General features: G+C 42.1%; 1 protein-coding gene across 7 annotated transcripts in view; it reads right to left on the reverse strand.

Moving 5' to 3' along the window:
* LOC26514435 (Down syndrome cell adhesion molecule-like protein Dscam2) overlaps positions 1 to 26,225 on the reverse strand; it is a 1,172,063-nt gene that overhangs the window by 931,898 nt on the left and 213,940 nt on the right. For all 7 annotated transcript variants that reach the window (XM_044715439.1, XM_044715441.1, XM_044715442.1 and 4 more), the window contains exons 4-5: positions 5,176 to 5,337; positions 4,970 to 5,119 (exon numbers count right to left, since the gene is read on the reverse strand). In XM_044715439.1, coding sequence (XP_044571374.1) covers positions 4,970 to 5,119; positions 5,176 to 5,337 — 312 coding nt within the window. The remainder of the gene's footprint in view (positions 1 to 4,969; positions 5,120 to 5,175; positions 5,338 to 26,225) is intronic.

Below are 26,225 nucleotides of genomic sequence, written 5' to 3' on the forward strand. Positions count from 1 at the left end.
TTCTAAGAAGCCCTGTCCGGGTGCCACGGATCTAAACCCAGACGAACTGTCCTTTCTTCGCAGCTCGTGAAAATTTTCATTGAAGCTACAATTTTTAAAAACAAAAACGCGCAGATGGGATCTCCAAAAAAACCGACCGGCCAATGGTGTAAGGGCCATGGCTGGGGTGATGACTCAGTTTAGCCAGGTTGCTCCACAGATAAATTTATAAGATTTGCGGGACTGGTGTGGGCTGAGGGGGGCACTAACTGTTCGCCCCCCTTAGCCCCTAAGGTTTTTTCAAAAGGCAGCCCGTGGTGGTTGGGTTGGACATCAATAGTTTCAATAGTTAGTTAGTTTCAGCCGGTCCCAGCTAGCCTTGGTTTTGCGTAGAGATAACCTCGAAAACGCGTAGATCAGTACTAACGTGGTAAGGACGCTCCAGAACATTCACCATGTGCAGTGTTCACCTCGGAAACGCAGTGATGAAATGCTCGACAGGCACTCGACTCGTATCGTCTACGAAGAGGGTTTTTTGTCGGAAAGTGGTTTCGCTTTTCTAGACCGGACTAGCCTTGGTCTTGCGCAGAGATAGCCTCGGAAACGCAGGCCAGAGCATTCACCATGCGCAAAGTTAACCTCGGAAATGCAGTGATGAAATGCTCGACACTTCCTTGAGTGGAAGTTCCTGGTTTGTCCGGGATCTGATGTGGGTCACGTCCAAGTAGCCATAGCTTTTTAACTGGGGGGTGCGCTTCCCGATCGGTGGGCTGCGAGGAGCTCCTGCCTCCAGGCGGGTGCCGGAGGAGTACATTGCACGATGGTGTTTAGCCTTCGGAATGGGCTCTCCGGTGCACCCGCGTCCTCCACTTCCCGATTACTGCAAAGGCGTACCCATCCAACGTAATCAGCCATGTCGCCTGCCACAGCGATTCGGGCCAAACAAGCTATGGTCGGCATGGTTCCTTTGGATCGGAATCGGGTCTAAACTGGGTCGTGACTCTTCTCCGCAGTATACCATGCTGAGTGGTCCAATGAAATCGAATCGTGCCTCCCAGTTTCGGGTACGGAGGTGGGCCTTGGTCGCGTGGCACACTACCCGGACTCCACTGTGGTGGTGTCGGGGAGGTCGTTACCGATTCTAGTAATGAATCCGGAGCTGTCGCGCTGCCGGGTGAGCTCACCTCGACCATGGGAATATATTACCTGGCACTCTCGCAGCTGCTGGATCCGTCCATTTTGCTTTAGTGTCTGCAGGTTCTATAATTTTTCTTAAGGATTAGCTTATGGTAAGTATACCCATCGAGAGGCCCTATATGCGAGAGTTCCTACTGCTCTGAGGCTACAGTGCGTCGTCTTAGCGTTGTCCGAGACCGGCGTAAATCGTAATGGGGAATAGTTGCACACATACCTGGCCGCAGATCAAGGCACCTTGAATTCCAAAAAGAAAGTCGATGCCCAAGATTATCTCATCTTGGATTATGGGCATAACCAGGAGAACCATGAACAGACTAAAATTATAATACCCTATGCAAAGGTATAAAATTAGAGTACATTATTATACCCTTGCTAGAGTTCCAGTTAGAAAAGATACCTTGCTGGGAATCTGACTCGTCGTCCTGATCTTGATAACTGCTCGGTTGGCTGGGCAGTTGGCGCTGTCGTTTTCTCTTGAGTTAGAGGTGGTTCGTTTTGGAAGATGTATGCTGGTTTAAGTAGGTCGATTGAAACCTTGTTGTCCTTTGTGTGTCCTTTGAGCGTAAAGCACTTGTCGTGCTTTGCTAACACTTCGAACGGACCCTCGTAGTTCGCTTCCAGGGGGGTTTTGACTCGATCCACTCTGACGAAGACATGGGTACAATGGTTTAAATCCTGGTGCACAAAATATTGCGGTGTATGATGGTGCACTGGCTTAGTGGTTGGTAGCTGAGATATGGTTTTTTGAAGAGCCTCAGCGAACTCGGACTCCGTATGTTTTTGTATGTTTGGTGTAAATAATCCGCCAGGGACCTGTAGAGCGGTGCCATAAACCATTTCAGCTGGGCTCAGCCCGATGTCGCTTTTAACTGTTATACGTAGGACTAGGAGAATTAAGTACAGGGAACTGCTCCAGTTGATAGGTTCGGCGCATTTTAAGGCAGCTTTTAATGTTCTGTGCCAGCGTTCGATCATCCCGTTGGCTTGTGGGTGGTACGCCGTCGTGCGCAGGTGCTTAAAACCGCAAATTTTAGCCACATCCAAACATAGTGTTTGCCGACCAATTTATTCGTCGCCTTAACTCCTGGATGGCTCAACCAATGCAGGGCTTGAACCACGGTTTGGCGTAGGCATCTAGGCACGAATGGGCGTATCTGGTTATTGGCGATGTGGCAGTACAATTGCTTGTTTCAGCCTGAAAGGGAAAATTTCGTTAGTGAGATGGTATTTTCTGGATCAGAGTTGAGTAGCGATTGTAGTTGGTCGTCATTTTCCTGTTCCAGTGCCATCTCGTCGAAGTCGATGTGTTTGATGGCTTCGATGCGTGAGAGAAAATCAGCTACGCTGTTTTCCTCTCCTGTGATGTGCCGGATATCGGTACTGAATTGGCTGATGAAATCCAGTTGGCGCGTGCGTCGCGGTGATGCTTTCTCGCTGTTTAGATTGAAAGCGTACATCAGCGGCTTGTGGTCGGTAAAGATTATGAAGTTTCTGCCCCCCAATGCGAACGTGAAGTGCAACATGGCCTGATAGATGGAAGTCAGTTCTCTATCGTAGGTGCTGTACTTCTTTTGCGTCAGTGTTGCGTCTGCTTGTTGACAATCTGATGACACACGGCACCCACGGCGTTATCGGAGGCATCGGTGGTTAGTGTTAATTGCGAGTTAGGTGCCATGTAGTTCAGAAACGTAGCGTTTGCAAGCTCGTTCTTGCAGGCGTCGAATGCGTGGTCGGCTTCTGTAGACCAGAGTATGGGGGTTTTGCTGTTCTTTTTATTGCCTTGGATTAGCGTCTGGAGTATGTGTTGGTACCCAGACCCAGAAACTTTTCAAATCTTTAGCTATAAGCGGTTTTTTGAAGTGGTGGATGGCTTCCACTTTGGCTTCATGTTCCACGAACGTGAGTTGTGATTTACCGAATTGGCACTTCTCGAAGGATCGGTCAAGGATCTTACGGAGGTGCGTCTCGTCCTGCTCCTCGGATTCTGAAGCAATCAGAATGTCGTCGATGTATGCGAAAACAAAGTCGAGATCCTGCATTACGTTGTTTATGTGACGCTGAAAAGTTTGCGCTGCGTTGCGTTAGCCGAATGTCATAAAGAAGAATTCGAATAGCCCAAAAGGCGTGATAATTGCTGTTTTGGGAATATCTTGCGGTTCGACAGGGATCTGATGATACGCTTTTTGCAGGCCGATTTTTGAAAATATCTTTTTACCGTGTAGGATGCTCGTTACAACCAGTATGTACGGTCCGGCACTGTTACGTCGCCGCATGGTCGCCACTCTCCGTTTGTTTTCTTTACCAGGTGTAATGGACTAGACCAGTGGCTGTTTGAGGGGCGACATATTCCTTTTTCGATGAGGTAGGAGAACTCAGTTTGTGCAGCTTTGAGTTTGTCGGGCGCTAGTCGTCGGGCGCGGGCGTGAGTAGGCCGTTGGTCGAGATGAAGTGCGTTACTTTGGATTCTGCTGGCAGCCGGTTCGAGATGATCGTTGCGAGATCGCGGTATCGCGTGAAATAACCGGTCTTCTTCGAATTTGGCCGCCGAATCCGAAAACTGTTTTAGTTTTTTGGTTCGGATGAAAACGAGCACGGTTGGCGACATTTCTTGGCTGCGTTGCCAAATTTGCTGTGGTACCATACCAAGCCTGAAGTCGTGACGCTGTTGCGATCCGTTAATGTGAATGAACTGTTCTTGCGTTAACGGTTTTTGAACAGCGCGTTGATTTGTTGCTCGATGCGGTCTAGACGTTCGTCGAAAACGGTGCTGCTGGATGGCGCCGATTTGGCGTCAACTTCCATCACTTTGTCTGCCAACTTAGCCAAGTCGGCTAGGCAGGCGTCCGATGCTTGGAAGATCGCTTGCACTTGTGTTGGTAGGCGCTGCAGCCACAGTGCTTTTAAGAAAGTTTCGTCAACTTTGTTTGCGTCGAGTGCGTTTAACTCGTTGAGCAGTTGTGTGGGGCGCTTGTCACCAAGGTCAGTCTCCAAAATAAACTTTTGGATTTTCTTCTGCTCGCTTTCGCAGAAGCGTTCCAATATGCACGACTTTAAGTTTTCGTACTTGCCTGTGCCTGGTTGGTTGACGATGGCGTCGGCAATTTGTGCCAGTACCGGTGCTTCGAATGACGCCAGGATCGTGTTGAATGTCGTGTCGTCTGCAGTTATTCCTGCCAGAACGAATTGGGCTTCGATTTGCGACAGCCATAATTCTGGGGGCTCGGTCCAAAAGGGCGGAATTTTAACCGCCACGCAGTTAATAACTGCGTCGGAACCGCGAGTAACGGTATCGAGAAAGACGTTGACGTCGTCTTGTGTGGTGTGGTTGTTTGCCATTGTAAGCACCGGTGTCTCGCGTCTATATAGTGATCACGTCAGGGTCACCAATTTAATGTCCGTTTATTCACTATATATTTACTTAAAACTAACAAAAAGTAACAAAGGCGTAGCTAGCGGCGGATGAGGCTGTCGATGTCGTTAGGCGCAAAAGAGATGGCGTTGTTGTTTCTAGAGATGGCTTCCAGCGATATCGATACTCTTGTGAGTTATTGAGTTCGATTGTGCTATTCTAAGCACTTAGGGTTGCCACACATTTGTAACATGTGCATGTAAAATATCATATATCCTATAGTTAATATATCTAAAACCTCAATATTAAATTTTTCAATTTCCATATTCAATTCAATTCAATTTTAAAAACTGAGAAAAAACCAACCACTATATTCACTTCATATTTTTTTTACCATTGAAAGTACATAAATTCAAAACTTTACTATGCTTTCAAAAAACATACCAGTTAATTGAATTTTTCCAGCGTTTTTACTGACTAATGTATTCTGTGTCAGCCTATGATGTGTTCTGCATCGATACATTTTTTCGACATCGTGTTTTGTTATGTTATAAACCAAAAGTTCTCCAGTAGGAAGCATGTGATTTTTTCCATCTAAAATATATATAAAACCTTAAAATCTAAATTCTTAGTTCACAACAAAAACTTACCGCCTTCCAGCGATGGGTAAATGTTAAAATTGGGTTCTTGCAACCATGATGTAACAGTAACAAAATCTCTTACAAAGGAGGGAATTACGCATTTTATAATAACATTACAAGCTATAAATCCTCCAGGATTTTGAACTTCTGGCTCATACCGTTGCGGCACAACTAAAATAAAAATAATGTATTTATTTAATGCGCATATTAAAGAAAAACTTTCTTAAGGTAGTGGCGTCGAGTTTTTTTAAAAAAATATTTTAATAAATTTATCATCTATATCATATATATATATAAAAGAAAGTCATTCTCAAAAGAGAATCACTTCCTCTCTTTATCTCAAAGCGGACGGACGTGTTTTTTTTGTGCGCACTGCGTTGTCATAAAATTTGCTTATGGATTTCCTTAAACAATCGGTGTTTATTTCTATTCACTTAAAAAATAAAAATAATAACAAATTGCAATTCATAGATCCGTATCGCTTTCGAGTGTGCAGTGATATATTTGGAGGTAAAATAATAATTTTATACATTTTTTCTTCCAAACATAGCCCTGCTCTGCTTCTTCATCTCTTACGGTGTTGCTTCTATTCTATTGCTCCTATTTCTCCTATTTTCTCCCCTTTCGTTTTCCTGGTACAGTGGTACAAGGTTCATCAATATTATTAATAAATTAAGTATTGAAATTTTAATAAATTTTAATAAATTAATTATTTTAAATTTTAATAATTATGGAATTTAAATAAGTCTGTGCGTTGAAGTAATGTAATAAGACAATCTCGTCTTCCCAGCCTACCATCCACTGCTGGCTTTGTGAAAACATTTTACACGCTTCACGGCCGGGTTCACGGCCTCAGTTTCGGATGCAATCTCGCATAGGTCTGGTCTCTACTCTTGCTGTGACGGTTGTCGTGCTGTTCAGGACGAAATGAGATCGTTCATGAGGCAGACTAAAAGCGGATTCAAGGAGTTGATTAGTGGTTTCCGTAAAATCAATGACCAACTCTGTGCGCTCGATACACAGTTTAGTAGTCTTCAACTACTAAACGAGTCTCCAAAGCGTAAGAAATCTTCTTTTAGTGATGTGCTTGCGGCGAATAATCTTCAGCCTGCTCTGCCGACAACTATGCAGCCGCTCATATCTCTGGACACCCCAAGGGCCGGACCTGAGAAAAATTCGGCTTCGGAATATCTCAGGATTAATGAGCAATTGTCCGATATGTCCTCTGTGGCATCGCTTCAAGTGATCTCAGACCCAATAATTCAAACCCTTGTAACAGTCACCAACAAGGGCAATCAACCGTCCGGACCCCCGGTACGTACTGATGCCGCTGTACTAGTTGCGGCGGCACCAAAACCCTTGCAGGTGATCCCATCATCGAAACATATTTTTGTTTCCCGGCTTGCCCCTGATACTTCTGAGATTGATATCTCGGCTTACATCAAAGCCAAAACAAATGTCGACATAAAGGTGGTGGACATTACAAAATTTAAATATTCATACACCAGGCACACGTCATCTTTCAAAATACGTGTGCCCTTGCAGATGTTCAAGACGATTTGTTCCGCCAGCTTTTGGCCAGAGAATATTTTCGTCCAAAAACGGTGAAAAAAAAAGAACCAAACCTGTGGGTGTAAAACTCCCACATGTTACGGCCACCGACCAACCTTCCACTTCATCTTCCTCTGTTTTAAAAAACTAATGTCTTCTCTACGTAGTAAACTTCCCAAACTGTATTCTGATAGTTCTTTCTTTGCATCCCACATTATTGTATTTACAGAAACTTGGTTAAAGCCGGAGATCTTAAGCTCCGAAGTTTTTCCTAGTAGGTACACCACTTTTAGATGTGATAGAACTCTGCGAAGAGGAGGAGGAGTGTTAATCTCTGTAGACTCCAAACTCGCTTCTGAAGAAGTAAAATCACAAGAGTTTGGTGACCTTGAATTCCTTTGCATCAAAATCTCTTTGTCCGATCAATCTGTTACCTGTTCTTGTAAGCCGGAGATCTTAAGCTCCGAAGTTTTTCCTAGTAGGTACACCACTTTTAGATGTGATAGAACTCTGCGAAGAGGAGGAGGAGTGTTAATCTCTGTAGACTCCAAACTCGCTTCTGAAGAAGTAAAATCACAAGAGTTTGGTGACCTTGAATTCCTTTGCATCAAAATCACTTTGTCCGATCAATCTGTTACCTGTTCTTACATACCACCTTCGTCCGAACCGCCAACATACTGGCAACATTTGTCCGCTATTCGTTTGGTTTTCGATCGTCTGTCTGATGGTGACCAGCTGATAGCTCTGGGTGACTTTAATATCCCAGAACTTATATGGTGAAATATTGAAAATTCACCGTCTTTACAGCTTAACTCCCACCACGACTTCCCTGTGGGCATATTTGACATGTCACTCGGGCAAATTAACCACGTTAGAAATTCTTTAGGTCGGCTGCTGGACTTATGTTTCGTTTCTGATCCTGATGGAATTACTCTTTCCAGAACTTTCTGACCCTGAGGATCCATATCATCCCACTCTTGAGCTTTCAATTGAAAACATCTCCTTAATTGACCTTAAGTCTACACTTAAATCTCATAAAGTTCGTTTCGTTCGTAAGGCTGACTTTATGAAATTAAATAAGTTAATTTCGGAATTTCATTGGTCTGATTTACTGGCATGCGATAATATAAACTTAGCATTACAAAAATTTTATTTTACTTTAAACTCATTTTTTGACGCTTGTGTGCCGTGGAAATATCCGTCCGCTTCAACGAATCCGCCTTGGTATACAAGGCATCTTATTAACTTAAAGAATAGTATGAGTAGACTTTTGAATAAACATAGATTATCTGGCTGTACAGTTAGTTATTCAAGATACTTAGTAGCTTGGTCCAATTTCACCGTGCATAACGCAGAATAATAAATGAGTTATTTATCCGCCTATGCAGGATTCAGTTTACTCAGGATCCGAAGCAGTTTTATAACTTTGTAAACACTAAGCGTAAACATGTATCTTTCCCCCACTGCTTACGTTTGAGAACTCTTATGCGAACACTGATCAGTCAATGGCCGATCTCTTTGCACAGTTTTTTCAAACTACGTATTCACCTAGCAGCAGCTCAGCTCAGCCTTACACTTATAATATCCAATCAGCCAATCTTATATTTCGCCCATCTTTCGATCAAAGTGGTGTGTTATTGGATCTTCTTAAGGTCTAGCCCGTGTATTCGCCAGGCTCTGATGGAGTACCAGGCTGTGTTCTGAAGAACTGCGCCGAGGCTCTGTGCAAACCGCTCGTTAAACTCTTTAATCTATCGCTGGAAACTTTGATCTTTCCCCTTATGTGGAAGGAATCCTTCATTATTCCGCTGCATAAAAAAGAGAACAAATCCGACGCTGCGAATTATAGAGGCATCTCTAAATTGTCAGCAATTCCAAAGCTTTTTGAAAAACTTATCACTTCACATTTGCAACACCTATGTAGTTCAATAATAACTCCGTGCCAGCATGGCTTCATGAAGCCCCACTCCACCACTACCAACTTATTGGAGCTAACATCTTTTATCACGGATGGCTTCCGGAATGGCTTACAAACAGACGTCATATACACTGACTTCAGTAAAGCATTTGAATCTGTTAACCATTCGCTTCTTATAAGTAAACTCTGTCTTTTGATGATTCCCAACTAATCTTCTTGTCTGGATTTCGAGCTACTTATCAGGGATAACCCAACGTGTTTTCTTTAAAGATGTTACCTCGCGTTTAGCCATCTTGGACCCCTAATTTTTACACTGTTTATTAACGACTTGCCCCGTGCCTTAACTTATTCACTATGCCTTTAGTATAAATTCACTAGCGCCCAGTCTAGACTTCAATCCGATTTGGTTAAACTTCAAAATTGGTGTTTAGCAAATAACCTAAAGCTTAATGGATCGAAATGTAAACTTATGTCTTTTTACCGATCTAGTCCTCACCAGGCTATGTACTTTCTCTATGGGAACGCCTTAGAACGATTAACTCAGCTTAACAATCTAGGTGTCTTATTAGATTTGAAACTTAAATTTACCGACCATATATCTACCATGGTTAATAAAGCTATGGGTGTGCTTGGTTTTATTAAAAGATGGTCAAAACAATTTAATGACCCGTACATAACTAAAACGTTATATACATCACTGGTCCGTCCGTATGGATCGTGTGTCTGGAGTCCTCAATATGGAGTACACCTCAATACAAAAAAACTTCCTTACTTTTGCGCTTAGGGGACTTAATTGGGATGCAAATCTTTACCTCCCCTCTTATCGTAGTAGACTTTTACTAATAAACTTACCATCAGTAACAAACCGTAGAACGATGCTGGTTGTCATGTTTCTATATAATCTTATTTATGGAAATGTAGATAGCCAGAATTTACTAACACGCATACATTTTAACGTTCTTAGTAGAAGGACTAGAAACTTTCGTACTCTACTCCTCAGCCATATGCCATAGCTCAACATATGCCCAACACGATCCGTTCAAGGTATTATGTTCAGAGTACAATGGTCTCTACCACATCTTGTCACCTTGCTCTACTAACAATCTTAAATCGCTTATATTAACCGCCTTATCTGTGCAACACTCTTCCTCGTGATATCTTTCTCCTACTTCTTGATTAAGTATCTTGGATCTATTCCCGCGATTCGAGCCATACGTCACGCGGCAGCGTCCCTCGGTCGGTTGGACGGAAGGTAGACTGTACGTATGCAATGGGAACCGCGCAAAAAAAAAAAAAAGTCGTGTTAGTTACACCACTTATAAATCAAGAACGGCAGAACAGATTTGCCTGAAAATTGGTAGGGAGGTAGCTTAGAGCCAGGAGACGAATATAGGATACTTTTTATCCCGTTCGACAGCGTTCCCGTGTGACTTGACATGAAACGTCTGTCACTATAAAACGTGGTATAACAAAAAAGAATCAGGCTTGGAATAACAAAACGCAAATGACAGCTATGTAATTGACGTTATCATGGAAGCAGCAGAAAGGCGTGGAGTCAGGCTTGAAGATCATCAGCAATAGATTTAATTCGCTCGCAAAGACATGAACACGATAGGGACATGAGTGTCTGTTGAATTCCGTGCACAGATAACAGTAGATCGAAATCAGCAATTTCTTGCATTTCGATATGATCCAGCTGTTGATTACAGCTCCAATCGCCATGTCGTCATTGGCCAGATTAGCCATGTCAGCACTTGCTGCCAGGCTCTGAAGTTCAATAATGAATCGAAAGAAATGTGCTGTTCTGGCGGGAAAATCAAATTACGTCAACTTGAAACACCACAAGAGCCACTGCGAACTCTGCTTGCTGGAACCACTGCTGAATCGAAGCATTTCCTATTAAATATTAGGAAATATAATTCTTGCTTTCAAATGACGTCATTTGGTTCGTAAATTGTAACTGACGAATGCATGCCAACTTTCAAAATCAATGGTCAAATTCTTCTTGCTTCCAAATGACGTCATTTGGTTCGTAAATTGTAACTGACGAATGCATGCCAACTTTCAAAATCAATGGTCAAATATATCACAAAGCTGGCGCCCTGCTCCCGTTCCCAGACAGTGAACATAAATTTCTTAAAATGAACATCAACATCAGGTATGGGAAAAGAACTACGAGCATGTAAACTCATTGTTTGGGATGAATGTACCAAGGCACACAAAAAAGCGTGTCTGTTCTTCATTTCCTAATCGTCCAACCACAATACGCCACAGAGAAGCATTGCAGGGTAAAGCTAGTAGCCTATATAAGTAAAAACAAGAAAAGAAAGCATACTTCGGGCGGGCTTTAGTTCATATACCCTGGCCGTTAATTAGCAGCACTTATTTTGTTATTACAAGTTTATTAGTTTATTCGCTTCGCATGTGTTGCCATTAGACAGAGCCGCGTGATGACTCTTATAGCCATGCTGATGCGGGTTCTGTCCATCCTAAGTAATTGGTATGTTCTTTTCTTTGAGATGTAGGGCCAAAGTTGGCGGGCCAACCGGGGACCCAAATTGGGGTCGGAGTCCTAGCAGAGCTGGTTTTCTACACCGGTATCCTCCAGTTCACCCTGCAGTGGTGTGGTGGTGCCTATGCGAGCCAATTCGTTTGCTATGAAGTTGCCTGTCATTTTCCTGTGACCTGGGACTCAGATGAGGCTTATGTCATACTGGTTGGCCATCTCGTGGAAAGATGATCTACAGTGTGAGACTGATTTTTAGTTCCTGATGACCATGCTGAACGATTTTATAGCCGCTTGGCTGTCACTGCATATATTGACTTCTCTTCGTGTGAAGTTGTATTTGTTTAGGTATTTTAGTGCTTTACTTTTGGCTCTCACCTCGACCTGAAAGATGCTGCAGTAATTCTGTGGTCTAAAAGAGTCACTGATGCCAAGTTGTTCGGGGTATACTCCACTTCCTACTCTATTGCTTAGTTTGGAGCCATCAGTGTAGAAGCTTAGTGCGTGCTCTGGGCCTGGGGCTTAGTCACCTATTCCTCTCTATTAGGAATGAGGGTCTTGAAGGAGGTACTATAGGGAATAGGTGGGTCGCTTAGTAGAATAATAGAGTGGCCCGTTTTAAAGGTGCTCCATTGGGTTTTCTTTAGCCTGATTGTCGCTACCTTTGATTGCTTTATTACAGTTAGTACTGGGTTAAGTGTGCTAAGTCGTTTTGGGTGGATTTTAGTGCACCCCTGAAGCATAGTGCTGCTGGTCGCTAGATTTTTTTCCAGCTTCTTAAGAACTTTCTTCTTTTTGAGGGCTGGCCACCATACCAGTACTTTATATAGTAGTATGGGTCTGTCTATGGCGTTGTAGATTCAGCTTACAAAAAAGGGAGACATGCCGCACTTGGGTCCTATGGCTTTTTTGAAGATGAAAACGGCTACAACGGCCTTGACATTTGTTCTATGTTAAGGTTCCAGTTTAGCTTCCTGTCCAATATTACCCATAGGTACTTGGAACTGTTGCTGAAGGAGAATTTTTTGCATTTTCTTGTGAAAAGGATTTTTTGTATTTTCTTGTGAAAAGGATTTTTTTTATTTTCTTGTGAAAAGGATTTTTTGTATTTTCTTGTGAAAAGGAATTTGATGTCATCCACATATGCCAATAGCTTGCAGCCTCCCTTTTCCATTTTACATATAATCGGGTTGACAGCTTTGTTCTATAGGAGAGAGGAGAGGACTCCCCCCTTTGGTGTACCCCTGCTGAAGGCCTCTCTGATCTGAAGGTTAGCAGCTGATCAATGAGCCCCAAGAGTCATCAGGGCGGTGGTTATGGTGTTCGGTAGAGCATTCTCTACCGCATCTCGTCGGGACCGGCCGATTTGTATGACTGGAATCTGTGTGTTGGGGTTTCTGGTCAATATATAGTATGAAGTTCGTGGGAGGAACCAGAAAAGTCGGGTCCAGCATTATAGCTTAAGATTCCTCACTTGTACTGGTCGAAGTGCCATCTTCTTTTTATACCCTTTCAGAGGGTATTATAATTTTGGCCAAAAGTGTGCAACGCAGTGAAGGAGACATCTCCGACCCTATAAAGTGTATATATTCTTGATCAGGATCATCTCCTGAGTCGATATGAGCATGTCCGTCTGTTCGTCTGTCTGTCTGTTTCTACGCAAACTAGTCTCTCGGTTTTAAAGCTATCGAGTTGAAACTTTGCACACATTCTTGTTTTGCTTGCAGGCAGTACGGGATCGGTCAACTATATCCTATAGCTGCAATATAACTGATTGATCAAAAATGCCATAACTTCGTTGTTTGTCAAGTTAGAAGGATGGGAGTTTCAATGGGTTCCTCTTTGGGCAAAATAATTCAATATGCCAAATTTCATAAGGATCGGCCGACTAAGATGCGTGTCGCCACCTGCGACTTAACTGCAAGGGTTTATAAACTTCGGCTCCGCCCGAAGTTAGCTTTCCGTTCTTGTTTAATATAGGCTAGAGCTGTGGTTGATTGGGAAAGGATTTTCCTCGCAAATTGGGTTGTGTCCGAGCAGGGAGGCCTTTTAAAAGCCCAGGAAGGGCATATATTCGGTCTCTTCGTTTCCGGCTCTATTAAAAAGGGCTTAGCTTGCCGTCTGGAGGGTTGATAGTGCTGTAGACAACCAGGGTGACCTATTCCGCTTATTTGGTTTTGTTCTTGGGTATGCCCCTCTGAATGAATATATATGTGCTAGAGGGTTCAGGCTTTCCACGGTTTGAGTATAGCCTGGTAGCTGTGGTGCAATGATGTTCCATAGTATTTGATAATATTTGGCCCAGTTGGGTTTTCTTTGGTTTTGAAAAAGTACTGGCTTTGTGATTTAGTGATTAAGGAATATTTCGATATATGTACCTGTGGTCGGAGAAGAAGTGATTCTCTATGACCTTCCAGATCAACGTCAGCCTGACCACGAGCGTCTGTGTATCCCGAGCAGGCCTTTGGAAAAGCCAGGATAACATTAGTCAGTCCTTCTATGGGTTTTGCCAACGACTCTGGACGACACCATGTATGATGACAGTACCCCAATTGGAATCGGCTGAAACTCTATGGTAGTTGCCCCGTTGCCTGTTACGCTGTAAAAAGCCAGATGGAGCAGTAACCTAGCTGAGGCTGCTGTACAATGCACAGTGGCCAGACTGACCGATCTGTCATAAATACATAAAATTTATGACAAAATAATTGTATTTGGTCTATTGATTCTAAGAGTAAATTGGCCAACTAGATATTATTTGTTACACCCTTGCAATGGGTATAATTATATTGGTCAAAAGTGTGCAACGAAGTGAAGAAGACATCTCTGACACTATTAACTATATATATTATTGATCAAGACCTCCAGATTGGGTCGACCTACTATGTCGATATAAGCATATGCATCTGTAGTCTCTCACTTTTAAGTCTCTCAGTTTCTCTCAGTAGATCCGATAACACACCACTTAGTTCTAAAGATGGACAAAATATAAGATTGGCTAATTGGATATAATAAGTGTAAGGCTGAGCTTGACTGCTGCTAAAACTGTGTAAAGATATCGTCCATTGCCTGATCAGTGTTCCAATATGAGTTCTCAAACGTAAGTAGATGAGGAGACATACTTGTTTGCGCTATCAAGGCGGATTCGTTGAAGCGGATGGCATGCAAGCGTCGTAAAATATGTTCAAGGTGTAATAAAATTTTTGTAATGCGATGTTTATATCCTCAAATGCCAGTAAATCGGACCAATCAAATTCCGAAATTAACTTATTTAATTTCATAAAGTCAGCCTTACGGAAGAAATGAACTTTATGAGATTAAGGTGTAGACTTACGGTCAATTAAGCTATTGTTTTCGATTCCTCAGGGTTAAAAAGGGTCAAAGTTCTCGAATGAGTAATTCCATCAGGATCAGAAACAAAGCATAAGTCCAACAGCCGACCTAAAGAATTTCTAATGTGGGTAATTAGCCCGAGTGACATGTCGAACATGCCCGCAGGGAAGTCGTAGTAGGAGTTAAGACGGTGAATTTTCAGCATTGGACCACATGAGTTCTGGGATATTAAAGTCACCCAGAGCCAGCAGCTGGTCAACATCAGACAGGCGATCAGACACGAAACGAATAGTTTCGCTTCAGACCAAGGTAAAAACAGGTAATGTATAAAAATTGACTGGAAAAAATGATTTTAATACAAAGAAATTCTATTTCACCAAACTCTGGTAGAAATTAACACTCCTTCTCCCCATAGCATTTTTCTATCACGTCTAAAAGTCTAAAGCTAAGAACTTAGTTTCTGTAAAGACTATAATGTGAGATGCAAAAGAAGAACTATTAGAATACAGTTTGGGAAGCTTACTATGTAACCCTCTGGTATTCTGATAGGTAATTGGTAATAAGTTTTTTGAAACTGAGGAAGATGGGGGTGACGGTTGGTCAGTGGTTCTAACATGTGGGAGTTTCACTCCCACAGGTTTGGTAATTTTTTTCTTAACGTGGTCCTGGTATAAAGGTATTTAAATTTTATAATGTCCACCAGGAGACCAGACCTACAGGAGACCAGACCTACGTGAAATGACATCCGAAACTGAGGCCTTGGACCCGGAACACTTAGCGTGTAAAACGTTTTCACAGAGTTTTTTTATTGACGTACCTAGAACTATTGTACCAGGGAAACGAAAAAAGGAGTGTTGGCTCTTAGTGCCAAGACCTAATAACTCAGCTTTAATAGACGGCGCCTGATCACGGCAAGCGCCTGTTCAATATAAGCAGTCCCTTGCAGAATCCAGAAAAATGTAGTCAGAATTCAGGACCGACTCCAGGACCGACTCCAGGACCTACCATTACGCCCGCAAGTTCAAGTTTGACGTAATGGCCGCATAACGCTCTACGGACGAACAGAGAGATTAAAGAGAGCGATAAGTATGGGTTAGTAAGCTGCAAAGAATAGAGATAAGAATCTCTACCGAGCGACAATAGAAGCAAGCTATGTTTTGAAGAAACTTAATAAAATTATTATTTTACCTCTAAATATATCACTGCACACGCGTAGCGATATGTATGTATCTTGATTTGCTGTTTTTTTCTAATTTTTATGGTTTGGAGGAGTGTTCATTTTGGCCTATGATATATACCTGGTCTATGGAGACATGCACTCAAATGTCCAAAAAGTTTAATACATAGCCCGCAATCATGAATTGAGTGATATTTTTGAGCGAAAAGTTTAAAAATCTTAAATAAAGATTATTTTTATTTTTTCGCTCAGAGAATAATGATTATTTTTAATTTTTTTTTCGCTTAGAAAATAATGATTAGTCTGTGATTTTTAAAATAAAAATTATAACAATTATTATTTGAGGTCCGTGATTTTTTGTGAGATAATATTAATTTCTTATTTGTGACTTAAAACTCTCCCGGCCGTTGAACAGGTGGTCAACCATCGTCCAGCTCTATAGTAAACTGTCTTGGGGTAGGTTCTGAAGTTAGCCATCATACTAGCCTGATCAGTATCAGTATGATGACTGAAATGGCCAATGCTGCGTACGGCAAGGTTTTCTTGTGGTTGTACGGTGCTTTTATATCGGCTAACAGATATTGTCGAATCCGTAATTCTGTGAGAATTAGAGATCTCTATAGGTCCTCTATAGGTCCTGCATGCTGCATGTTTATCCATTCCTGACATTTGTGTGAGAGCTCTGTTAACCCAACTGAAAGTACCTTTATATCATTCCCAGACGTTCGTAGAATTTTCCTGGCTTGTTTCTGAACTCCTTTACTTAAATTGGCGTTGCCATAGCTGGTGGAAATATCACTATTAGTGCTAGAACTACAGGTATTGATGAGTGGCTTCCCCTTTTGCGTTGTACAGGGGGCTCATCAGACTGTTCCGCCTTGAGGGTGTCGTCCAATGAGCGCTTGTTTTTAATCTCGTCCACTACCCGAACGAGGTTTTTCGGTGCAGAACACGTTTTGAGAACTGAATTAAAAATAGGCCAACTTATTAGCGGCACATTGTTTTCCTTTATAAGCACTAACAATCCCTCTTGTGCCGATTCTGGAGCTCTTGCAGCTACTGACACTACCATTGCTTCCAAAAGGCGTGCTTCAGTCGTGATACCACTTCCCATCTTTTCATTAAAGATTTGCGGCACGGGATAATGTTGGTGTCAGGAAGATTATGAAGTATCATGCGTTAAAGCTGATTCGTCAGTGTGGTCTGATGACATGAAAGTGATAGGACGTAAATTGAGGATCGTCTCGACTTCAACGACCACCGCGTTGAGTTCTTCAAACGTCAATGACGCCGTGGCTATATTGATACAAGCAGCCGTTTTGCGGACTTTACCGCATCTTTCCAAAGGCACCCGAATGATGGTTCTCGTGGGGGAATGAATTTGAAGACTTTTGCTTTTGTTGCAATGTTTTCGAGCTCCTTTAATATATTGTTGCCTCCAAAAAAAATTCGTAGCTTGACTCAAATTTGAATTAAAACTCGATTTTACCCATCAGATCCAAAAATGGGAACCATTAATAGAAGCGATCTCTTGTTTTCCACTGTTTTGTAACATTTGAGCTGCTGCTCTCCGCGTTAAATTCAATTTTCAGAATAGTGCGCAGAATAATGGTGCGTGCATGGCTTAGTTCACCTAGACATAGAGCCTTTGTTGGTGCTCTGTTAGCCGTATAACAGAACCGCAACATGTAAGTAACAATCCGCTGGAATTTGTAAAAGGACTGTGCCTGCAATTGTATATCTCTCCTCTAAATGTGTCCTTAGCAGCCGCCATGCTGAGAAATTTTTTTTTTGTGTTCTAAATTTTCCTATTCTTTGAAATAATGGCTTGCCCCTTTGTCTAGTTCTCTCTTGATCCATGTAAAAACAGGGGTCCATAAAAGCACATACTGTTGCTCTGCTGAATTAATGAAAGGTGCTACTGAGTCAGCACCCGTTCCAAACTTGACGGTTTTAAGGCTATAGTACTTCAGATGCTCAGATGGATTGTTTCTCCAAACTATAAGTTAATGAAATTATCTGGATTGACCCATACTTGACGGTACATCTTTTCTATGTCCGCCGTGAATACATATTTGTGTGTTCCGAAGCGCAGTAGTATAGTATAGACAGTAGTATAGACAATAACACATGTCGTTCAAGAATTTTCAGCTTGATGTTTTGCATAAAGCATCGAACACCACTCATAATTTGGTGCTGCTGTTGTCAGGTTCAAGAACATGTAATGTGGTATGAAATAGTGATGTTTGGATGGGTTGCTGAAACAAACTTCATACATCCCAAGGCTTCATATTCTTTCATGAAGTCGGAATACATTTCCTGAACATCACCGGTTAATCGTCGCTCTAGGGCTAAGAAAGACTGTCAAGTGGATTTCTTGGACTTAAACCCATAACGATTTTAGTAAGTCATCTGGGGCTCCCTCAGGTGCCTTTAACTCTAGTTCTCCTAGTTCTCCTTGGCGCCGACATAACCCGGCTAATCGTTTATCTATGGGGACAACGACACGGGATAGCTCCTTAACTTGATTTTCTACTTGAGCCTTTTCTTTTCAACTCGTGCTTTAACTCGTGCTTCAACTAGTTCAATTAGTTACTTTTGAAAGTTTGAAGCTGATCTGGAGGTCTTCAGCATACTTGATGTAGCTTTCAGTCCTGGGACCAAGATGAAGCATATGTCATACTGGTTTGCAAATTTGTATATCCTGCTAAAAAGAAGTAACTCTGTTTTCTTCGCATTTACTCCCAGGCCATTTCTGCTTGTTCATTCGGCTAGAGTTTGCAATTTTGCGTTTATGAGAACGCCTGTGAACAGGATTGCGACGTCGCCCGCGTATGCCACTATTGTGCAGCCTCCCTCTTGCATAGAATCGAGTTGACAGCTATGTTCCATACACCGCCTTGCGGAGCGCCTCTACCTATGGTCCTTGTTAAAGAAGATGTGCCTAGTGAGGACGGCACTATTCTGCAGGTTAGAAGCTATGCAAGGGATCTGTTAAATAAATTTTTTGAGCCAATTTGTGGCAATGTCTCTTGCTTGTAGGACTTGAGCAGGTATTATCTCACCTGGACCTGCCGATTCTAGGGCTTAAAGCTATGATATTACTATGATAACATATTGCCTAGTATAGGGTTTTCTGGTCAATATTTAGTTTGAAGTTTGTGAATATGGTACTTGTATTTGGCAGCGGGTTTGCTTCCGGGGTGCAACCTGTAAAATGCGTTTCTCGCAGTGTAGCTAGAGATTTCTCACTTTTATTTGTCCTAGAGCCGTCTACTTTTTTTAGATAGCCTAGAGTTGTGGCTGATTCAATAGAATTTTTCTAAGCCACAGGCTGTGTTTTCGAATTCAGCAGAAACAGTTCCATGAAGAACGCTTCGTTTTACGGATTGCCCTTTGTATAGGAAGACAAAGAGACCTTGTAGTCAGTCCAGAGTGTCTCCTCGTTTCCGGCTTTAGCAGTATTGAAAAGAGCTCTGCTTGCCGTATGGAGAGTTACTAGTTTACAGAGCTACAGACCACCAGGGTCGCCTATGTCACTTTTTCGGTTTAGTTCTTGGGCATGCTCTTCTGAGGGCATTGTTACAGGCTTGAGTGAATTCTTGCGCCAGATTTTTAGGACTTTCCACGGTTTCCAAGTGCAATGGTGCTTGAGAGGATTTGGTAATACTTGGCCCAGTCGGTTTTTGAAAAACTGCTGGTTCTGTGTTTTTACAACACAGGCCGGGTTTCAGCCTTTCATAGGCCATGTAGGATGATAGTACGCGGATTGGAGTCATCTGGGACTCCACGGTAGCTGCCGCCTTTGCAGGCTCTGATTTTACCTTCTTAGAACAGGGGGTCACCAAGTACCCTGAGCCCTGCGTTTCAGATTGGGCAGAGTTTGTATACTGGGCCCACAGCCAGGCTGACTCACGGATCGAGTGACACCTTTGTCTGGCCCAGTGTGAGATGTTGTTTTGGGATGGGATGTAAGTAGGTGTGGAGAGTAGTGGAGTAGTGTGGGAGAGGAGAAGTGTGAAAGGCTACTTTTTAAAAGCGTCAAAACAAGCGCTTACGGCTTACGGATGCTCGCTAGCTGTCTGGGGCTGATTATTTGCGGACAGGGCCACCGAGGAGAGACCTTCTGGTCTCCTTCGCTTTATTTAAAACTAAACTTAGTGTAAGGTCGTTTGCTATTCGCAACTCGCAACCCGTTCGATAGCCCAATCTAGGCATCCTAGGAGTCATCTCACAATCTTTTTGGACCGAAAACTAATTTTGAAGAGGGTTAAAACCTTTTATCACCAAAAAAAAGCAAGCTCGATGTTTGCTTATATCAACTCAGGAGGTGATGAAAAATATATTCACTTTGCACACTTTTGACCAAAAATGTAATACCCTCTGAATGTTTATTGCGAGAAGATTAAATTTCCTCATACTCCAATACAGGCCCCGTCTACGAAACATCACTAGAGCGACCCGGAATGAGTCTTTTTAGGAAGCTGTTAGTGTTGAGTTGGAGAACAGTCTTTGGAGAGTCCGACAACTTTGGAGTCGAGCGTGGAGATAGAAGCGCAAAACAATCTAAAACTACTAAAATTTAAGAGTGTTAGTAAATGCAGGCTGTTTACATTACCATTAATTATATTATATAGAAACACGATACCCAGCATAGTTATACATAACGTTTTAGTCATGTACGGGTCAATAAATTCTTTTGACCATTGTTGGGACTTGTGCCAGCATCAAATATCATAATTATTTCTATTTAATTCTCTCAGTGTAACTAGCTGCAGCGGTCCACTAATTGCCCGTTAGCAGCTGTTCCATATTCTTTGATTCTCCCAGATTCGTATGCGCTTTGTTGTTCTTTTGCAGCGCATGCACTTTGGGAGCTTTGGTGGAGCTTCTGGGCAAGCTCCTAGTTTAGGCACTTGTATATTCGGTTTTGTTTGGATCGACCGCTGAATTTGTTTTGAGGTTAAATTGGCCCATAATAAATTGAAATATAAATTGAACCTCGTCTTATTAATTCGGCCGCTATCGAAACGCTATAGCTCAACAACCACATTTTAATAAATCCAAGCCCACCCATAGCTTTATTAACCATGGTAGATATATGGTCGGTAAATTTAAGTTTCAAATCTAATAGGACACCCAGATCGTTATCCTGAGTTAATCGTTCTAAGGCGTTCCCATAGAGAAATTACGTAGCCTGCGCGCGGTTCCCACTGCATACGTACAGCCCACCTCCCGCCCAACCGACCGAGGGGCGCAGCAATAATGGAGGGCAACACGGCGGGTAAGGCCAGCACATTTGGCATGTGAGACACTTTCGCACAGCCAACAATAGATGCTGGCCTGGGACGAAGATATCGGCTTATTGCACGATTTTAATGAGCAGACAACATTGTATTCCATTTTAAAAAATTACAAATTAACAAAAATGAATTTATAATTTTTTGAATTTTCTATTATTATAATTTTATTTTTTTTTTATTTTTTTTATTTTTTTTTATTTTAAGCAAATTAGCCTTCAACCACTGTACCAACTAAGGTTAATAAAAGGTAGGTAGAGGAGGGAGTAAGTAAAGAGAGAGCTACGGGAGAGCGCAAGTGTAAAGAAATGCGCGCAAAAAGATAAGAGCAGAATTAACTGCAAAACTTAAAAAGGCAGAGAGTAAAATAGAAGCAAAGCTATATTTCATTTTAATTTTTTTAGACTTTTTTTAGACTTTTTAATTTTATTAAATGCTCACCCAAATTTGGCACTGCACAAGCACGTAGCGATACGGGTATAACTTTAATATTAAGACACAATATTAGTATTATATTAAAAACCAAGTGTTTAAATTAAGGTTTCCAACCCGCGTTTGGCAAAAATAGAAATTATCACACGCAAAAAATAATCACGACCGTTCGCTTTGAAGTGAAGGAAGGAAGGAATTAATCTAAATCTATATCTAATCTATAATCTAAATCTAGACAAAGCCTAACATCATCGGCGTACATAAGTACAAGTGAATTAGTTAAGGGAAATCGAAGGAAAATCGATAAAAGATGTAAAAAGTCCACGGTGGCTTCCTTGGGGCACACCAGATGTGTCGCGGATTAAACGTGTGTAAGCATCTTTAAAAAAGATACGTTGGGTTCTTCCGGATAAGTAGCTTGAAATCCAGATAAAAAGATCTGTTGGGAAACCCAAAAGACTGAGTTTACTCAAAGAAGTTAATGGTTAACAGAGTCAAATGCTTTGCAGAGGTCAGTGTAAGTGACATCTGATTGTAACCATTCCGGAACCCATCCGTGACAAAAACGGTTAGCTCCAATAAGTTGGTAGTGGTCGGAGCTTCGCTTATTAAAGCCATTTTGGTAAGTTGATATTCTTGAACTACATAGTTGTTGCAAATGTGGGGTGATTAATTTTTCAAAAAACTTTGTTGAAAATTAATTAAATTTATAACTTAACTACCACCACAACTTCCCTGCGGGCATGTTCGACATTTCACTCGGGCAAATTAACCACATTAGAAATTCTTTAGGTCGGCTGTTGGACCTATGTTTCGTTTCTGATCCTGATGGAATTACTCTTTCCAGAACTTTGCCCCTTTCTAAACATGTGGATCCATATCATTCCACTCTTGAGGTTTTCTGATCTACTGGCATGCGAGGATATAAAAATCGCATTACAAAAATTGTATTTCACCTATTAAATTTTATTACAGCTATTATGAACATATTTTTTCGACGCTTGCGTGCCTTGGAAATATCCGTCCGCTTCAACGAATCCGCCTTGATGACGAAGGCACCTTATAAATTTAAAGTACATTAAAAGTAGACTTTTAAATAAACATAGATTATCTGGCTGTACCCGTAGTTATTCAAGAAACTTAGTAGCTCGGTCCAATTTTCCGTGCATAACGCAGAATGTTATAGAAGTTATATTCGCCGCTGCTGGATTCAGTTTACTCAGGATCCGAAGCAGTTTTATAACTTTGTAAACACTAAGTGCAAACTTGTATTTTTTCCTTCTCTGCTTACATTTAAGAACCCATATGCGAACACTGATCAGGCAATGGCAGATCTCATTGCACAGTTTTTTCAAACAACGTATTCACCTAGTAGCAGTTTTCTCAGCCTTACACTTATAATATCCAATCAGCCAACGTTATATTTTGCCCATCTTTCGATCCAAAAGGTGTGTTATCGGATCTTTTTAAGTTCAAGCCCGTGTATTCGCCAGAGTACAAGGAGTACCAGGCTGTGTTCTAAAGAACTGCGCCGAGGCTCTGTGCAAACCGCTCTTTAAACTCTTTAATCTTTCGCTGGAAACTTCAACCTTTACCCTTACGTGGAAGGAATCTTTCATTATTCCGCTGCATAAAAAAGGGACAATATCCGACGCTGCAAATTATAGAGGCATCTCTAAATTGTCTGCAATTCCAAAGCTTTTTGAAAAACTTAACTTATGTGCCAGCATGGCTTCATGTAGCGCTCCTCCACGCCTACCAACTTATTGGAGCTAACATCTTTTATCACGGATAGGGTCCGGAATGGCTTACAAACAGACGTCATTTACACTGACTTCAGTAAAGCGTTTGACTCTGTTAACCGTTCGCTTCTTATAAGTAAACTCTGTCTTTTGGGATTCCCAACTGATCTCCTAAGCTGGATTTCGAGCTACTTATCTGGGAGAACCCAACGTGTCTTCTTTAAAGATGTTACCTCGCGGCTAGTCCGCGCCACATCTAGGGTGCCCCAAGGAAGCCATCTTGGACCCCTACTTTTTACACTGTTCATTAAAGACTTGCCTCTTGCCTTAACTAATTCACGTGTACTTATGTAGGCTGATGACGTTAAGCTTTATCTTCAGTATAAATTCACTAGCACCCGGTCTAGACTTCAATCCGATTTGGATAAATTTCAAAATTGGTGTTTAGCAAATAAAGCAATGCTTAATGGATCGAAATGTAAACTCATGTAATTTTATCGATCTAGTCCTCACCTGGCTATGTACTTTCTTTATGGAAACGCCTTAGAACGATTAACTCAGGTTAACGATCTGGCTATCCTATTAGATTTGAAATTTAAATTTATTGACCATATGTATATCTACCATGGTTAATAAACCTATTGGTGTGCTTGGTTTTATTAAAAGATGGTCAAAAGAATTTATTGACCCGTACATAACTAAAACGTTGAATACATCACTGATCCGTCCGATTCTTGAGTATGGATCGTGTGTCTGATCACATTGAATCTGTACAAAAAATCTCTTAGGGGACTTAATTGGGATGCAAATCTTTACCTCCCCTCTTATCGTAGTAGACTTTTACTAATCATCTTACGATCAGTAACAAACCGTAGAACGATGCTGGTTTTCATGTTTCTATATAATCTTATTTATGGAAATGTAGACACCCAGAATTTACTAACATACATTTTAACGTTCTTAGTAGAAGGACTAGAAACTTTCGTACTCTACTCCTCAGCCATATGCCATAGCTCGACATATGCCCAACACGATCCGTTCAAGGTATTATGTTCAGAGTACAATGGTCTCTACCACAACTTGTCACTCTGCTCCACTAATAATCTTAAATCCTTTATACTAAACGCCTTTTCTGTGAAACACTCTTCCTAGTGATATCTTACTCCTACTGTTCTCTTAAACTATCTCGGATCTATCCCCTCGATTCGAGACGTACGTTACACAGCAGTGTCCTGTCCGTCGGTTGCATGGGAGGTGGGCTGTACGTAGGTATTGGGAACCACGCGAAAAAAAAAGCTTTGGAATTGCAGCTACGGATTTTCCCCTTTTTTATTCAGATGAAATATGTATGATTTCATCTACATGAAGGGAAAGGTCGAAGTCTCCAGGGATAGATTATAAAGTTTATGGAGAGGTTTGCACTGTGCCTCAGGGCAGTTTTTCAGGACACAACCTGGTACTCCATGTGGGTATGCACGGTAAAATTGGACCGAGCTACTAAGTATCGTGTGCTGCTTGTTATTTTCTGTTTATTAAGAGTCTAGTCTTGATGTTCTTCAGGTTGAATAGGTGCCTTTTATACCAAGGCGGATTTGTTGAAGGGTACGGATATTTCCACGGCATGAAAAACTCGAAAAATATAATTAAAGTGTAATACAATTTACATAAGGCAAAGTTTATATCTTCACATGCCATCGGACCAATCGACATGGCAGAATCAATCCGATAGATGGGAACCCGGAAAGAGGGATGAATTCCACCAATCGCCCATCCGGAACAGGCAGCATGAGCAGGGTTGGACACCAAGATGGCAGAGAGATGAACCGCACCAGGGCCCCCGGAGCAACAGAACACCACAGGGCAAGGATGGATGCTGATATGGCAGGCCAAGGGTCAGCATCGAATAGATCAGCAAAAGCAGAATCGGCAGTGGACAGTAAGTCCTAGGCAAGGATCAGTGGACAACCCAGCACACGCATGCCGCAGGTGGAGAAGCATTGATTATTGGGCAAGTGGGTGCATTAGCCCCAGGATGCTGTTCTGAAGTGTGTGCCGCAATAGGAGTAAGGAGCAGAGAGTGCTGCCAGCGTGCGAAAATGTTCAGCGGTCACTGAGAGGAGAGCAGGGATCGCAAGGTGCTGCCTCCAAAACTAGTACGAGGTTTATCAGGTGATATTAGTAGTTGTCGGCAGTCGTCGAGGTCGGAGGCGCAGAAATCAAAGCTTTGATAGAAGTGAGCATTAACCCAGGAATCGCCGGAGAACGCATAGCGACGAGAAGACTGGTGAAGGTGACCATTGGGAGCCCAACGAAGACATGGGCGATACTCAAGAAAAGCGTAAGCTTTGACAAGGAGAAGAAGCTGAACGTGCTGATGGTGCCAGGCATGGGAGGCAGTATGGTGCTAGGATTAGGCTTTCTCTGAAATTTCGGCACAACAGTAATATGCGCTCCCAAATCACGATATCAAGGAGAGAAAGATGGAGTGTCTGCCTGGAGGATAGGCTATCAATAGCGGCGACAGGACCCTCAGTAAATTGGGAAAAATTAGCGTAACAAGAGGTTTATAGAGGGGCTAGAGGCGTTCACAGGCCAGAAAATCTGGTCGAAAATAACACAGCACAGGATCACTATGAAGGACGATATCTTTTTAAATCAGAGATATTATACAAAAACCCCAAAAACACAAGGGGATATATATAGGTATGTTTAGCTTACTATCGTTTAACAAAAAATACGGGTCAGAGGAGGATGAATGTGGACTTCCGACAGATTAACGCAAAATCAATAAAGGTTGCGTACCCGGTGCCTCGATTGTTAGGAGGCTCGATCTAAAGGACGGATATTGGAAAATCCCACTAAAGGGAACACTAGAGAAAACCCGTTCGGGTTGCACTAAGCCTCAGCAAGACCAACGTTCCAGATGTCCTTGGGCGCACTTTACCATCAGTCAGTAATGAAGAACCTAGAAAGTGCCACAGCAAGCCTAAATGGCAAATGAGTGTGAATAAGCGCTCTGAAAAAAAGATAATCAAAGCTGTCGTCGTGGAAGCTATGCGTATCGGTACATGTACCGGTGGACATGCGACAGCAGATTCTGAAA

The sequence above is a fragment of the Drosophila ananassae genome, chromosome 3L (genome assembly GCF_017639315.1).
Source record: "Drosophila ananassae strain 14024-0371.13 chromosome 3L, ASM1763931v2, whole genome shotgun sequence".
In the NCBI taxonomy this organism is placed as follows: domain Eukaryota; kingdom Metazoa; phylum Arthropoda; class Insecta; order Diptera; family Drosophilidae; genus Drosophila; species Drosophila ananassae.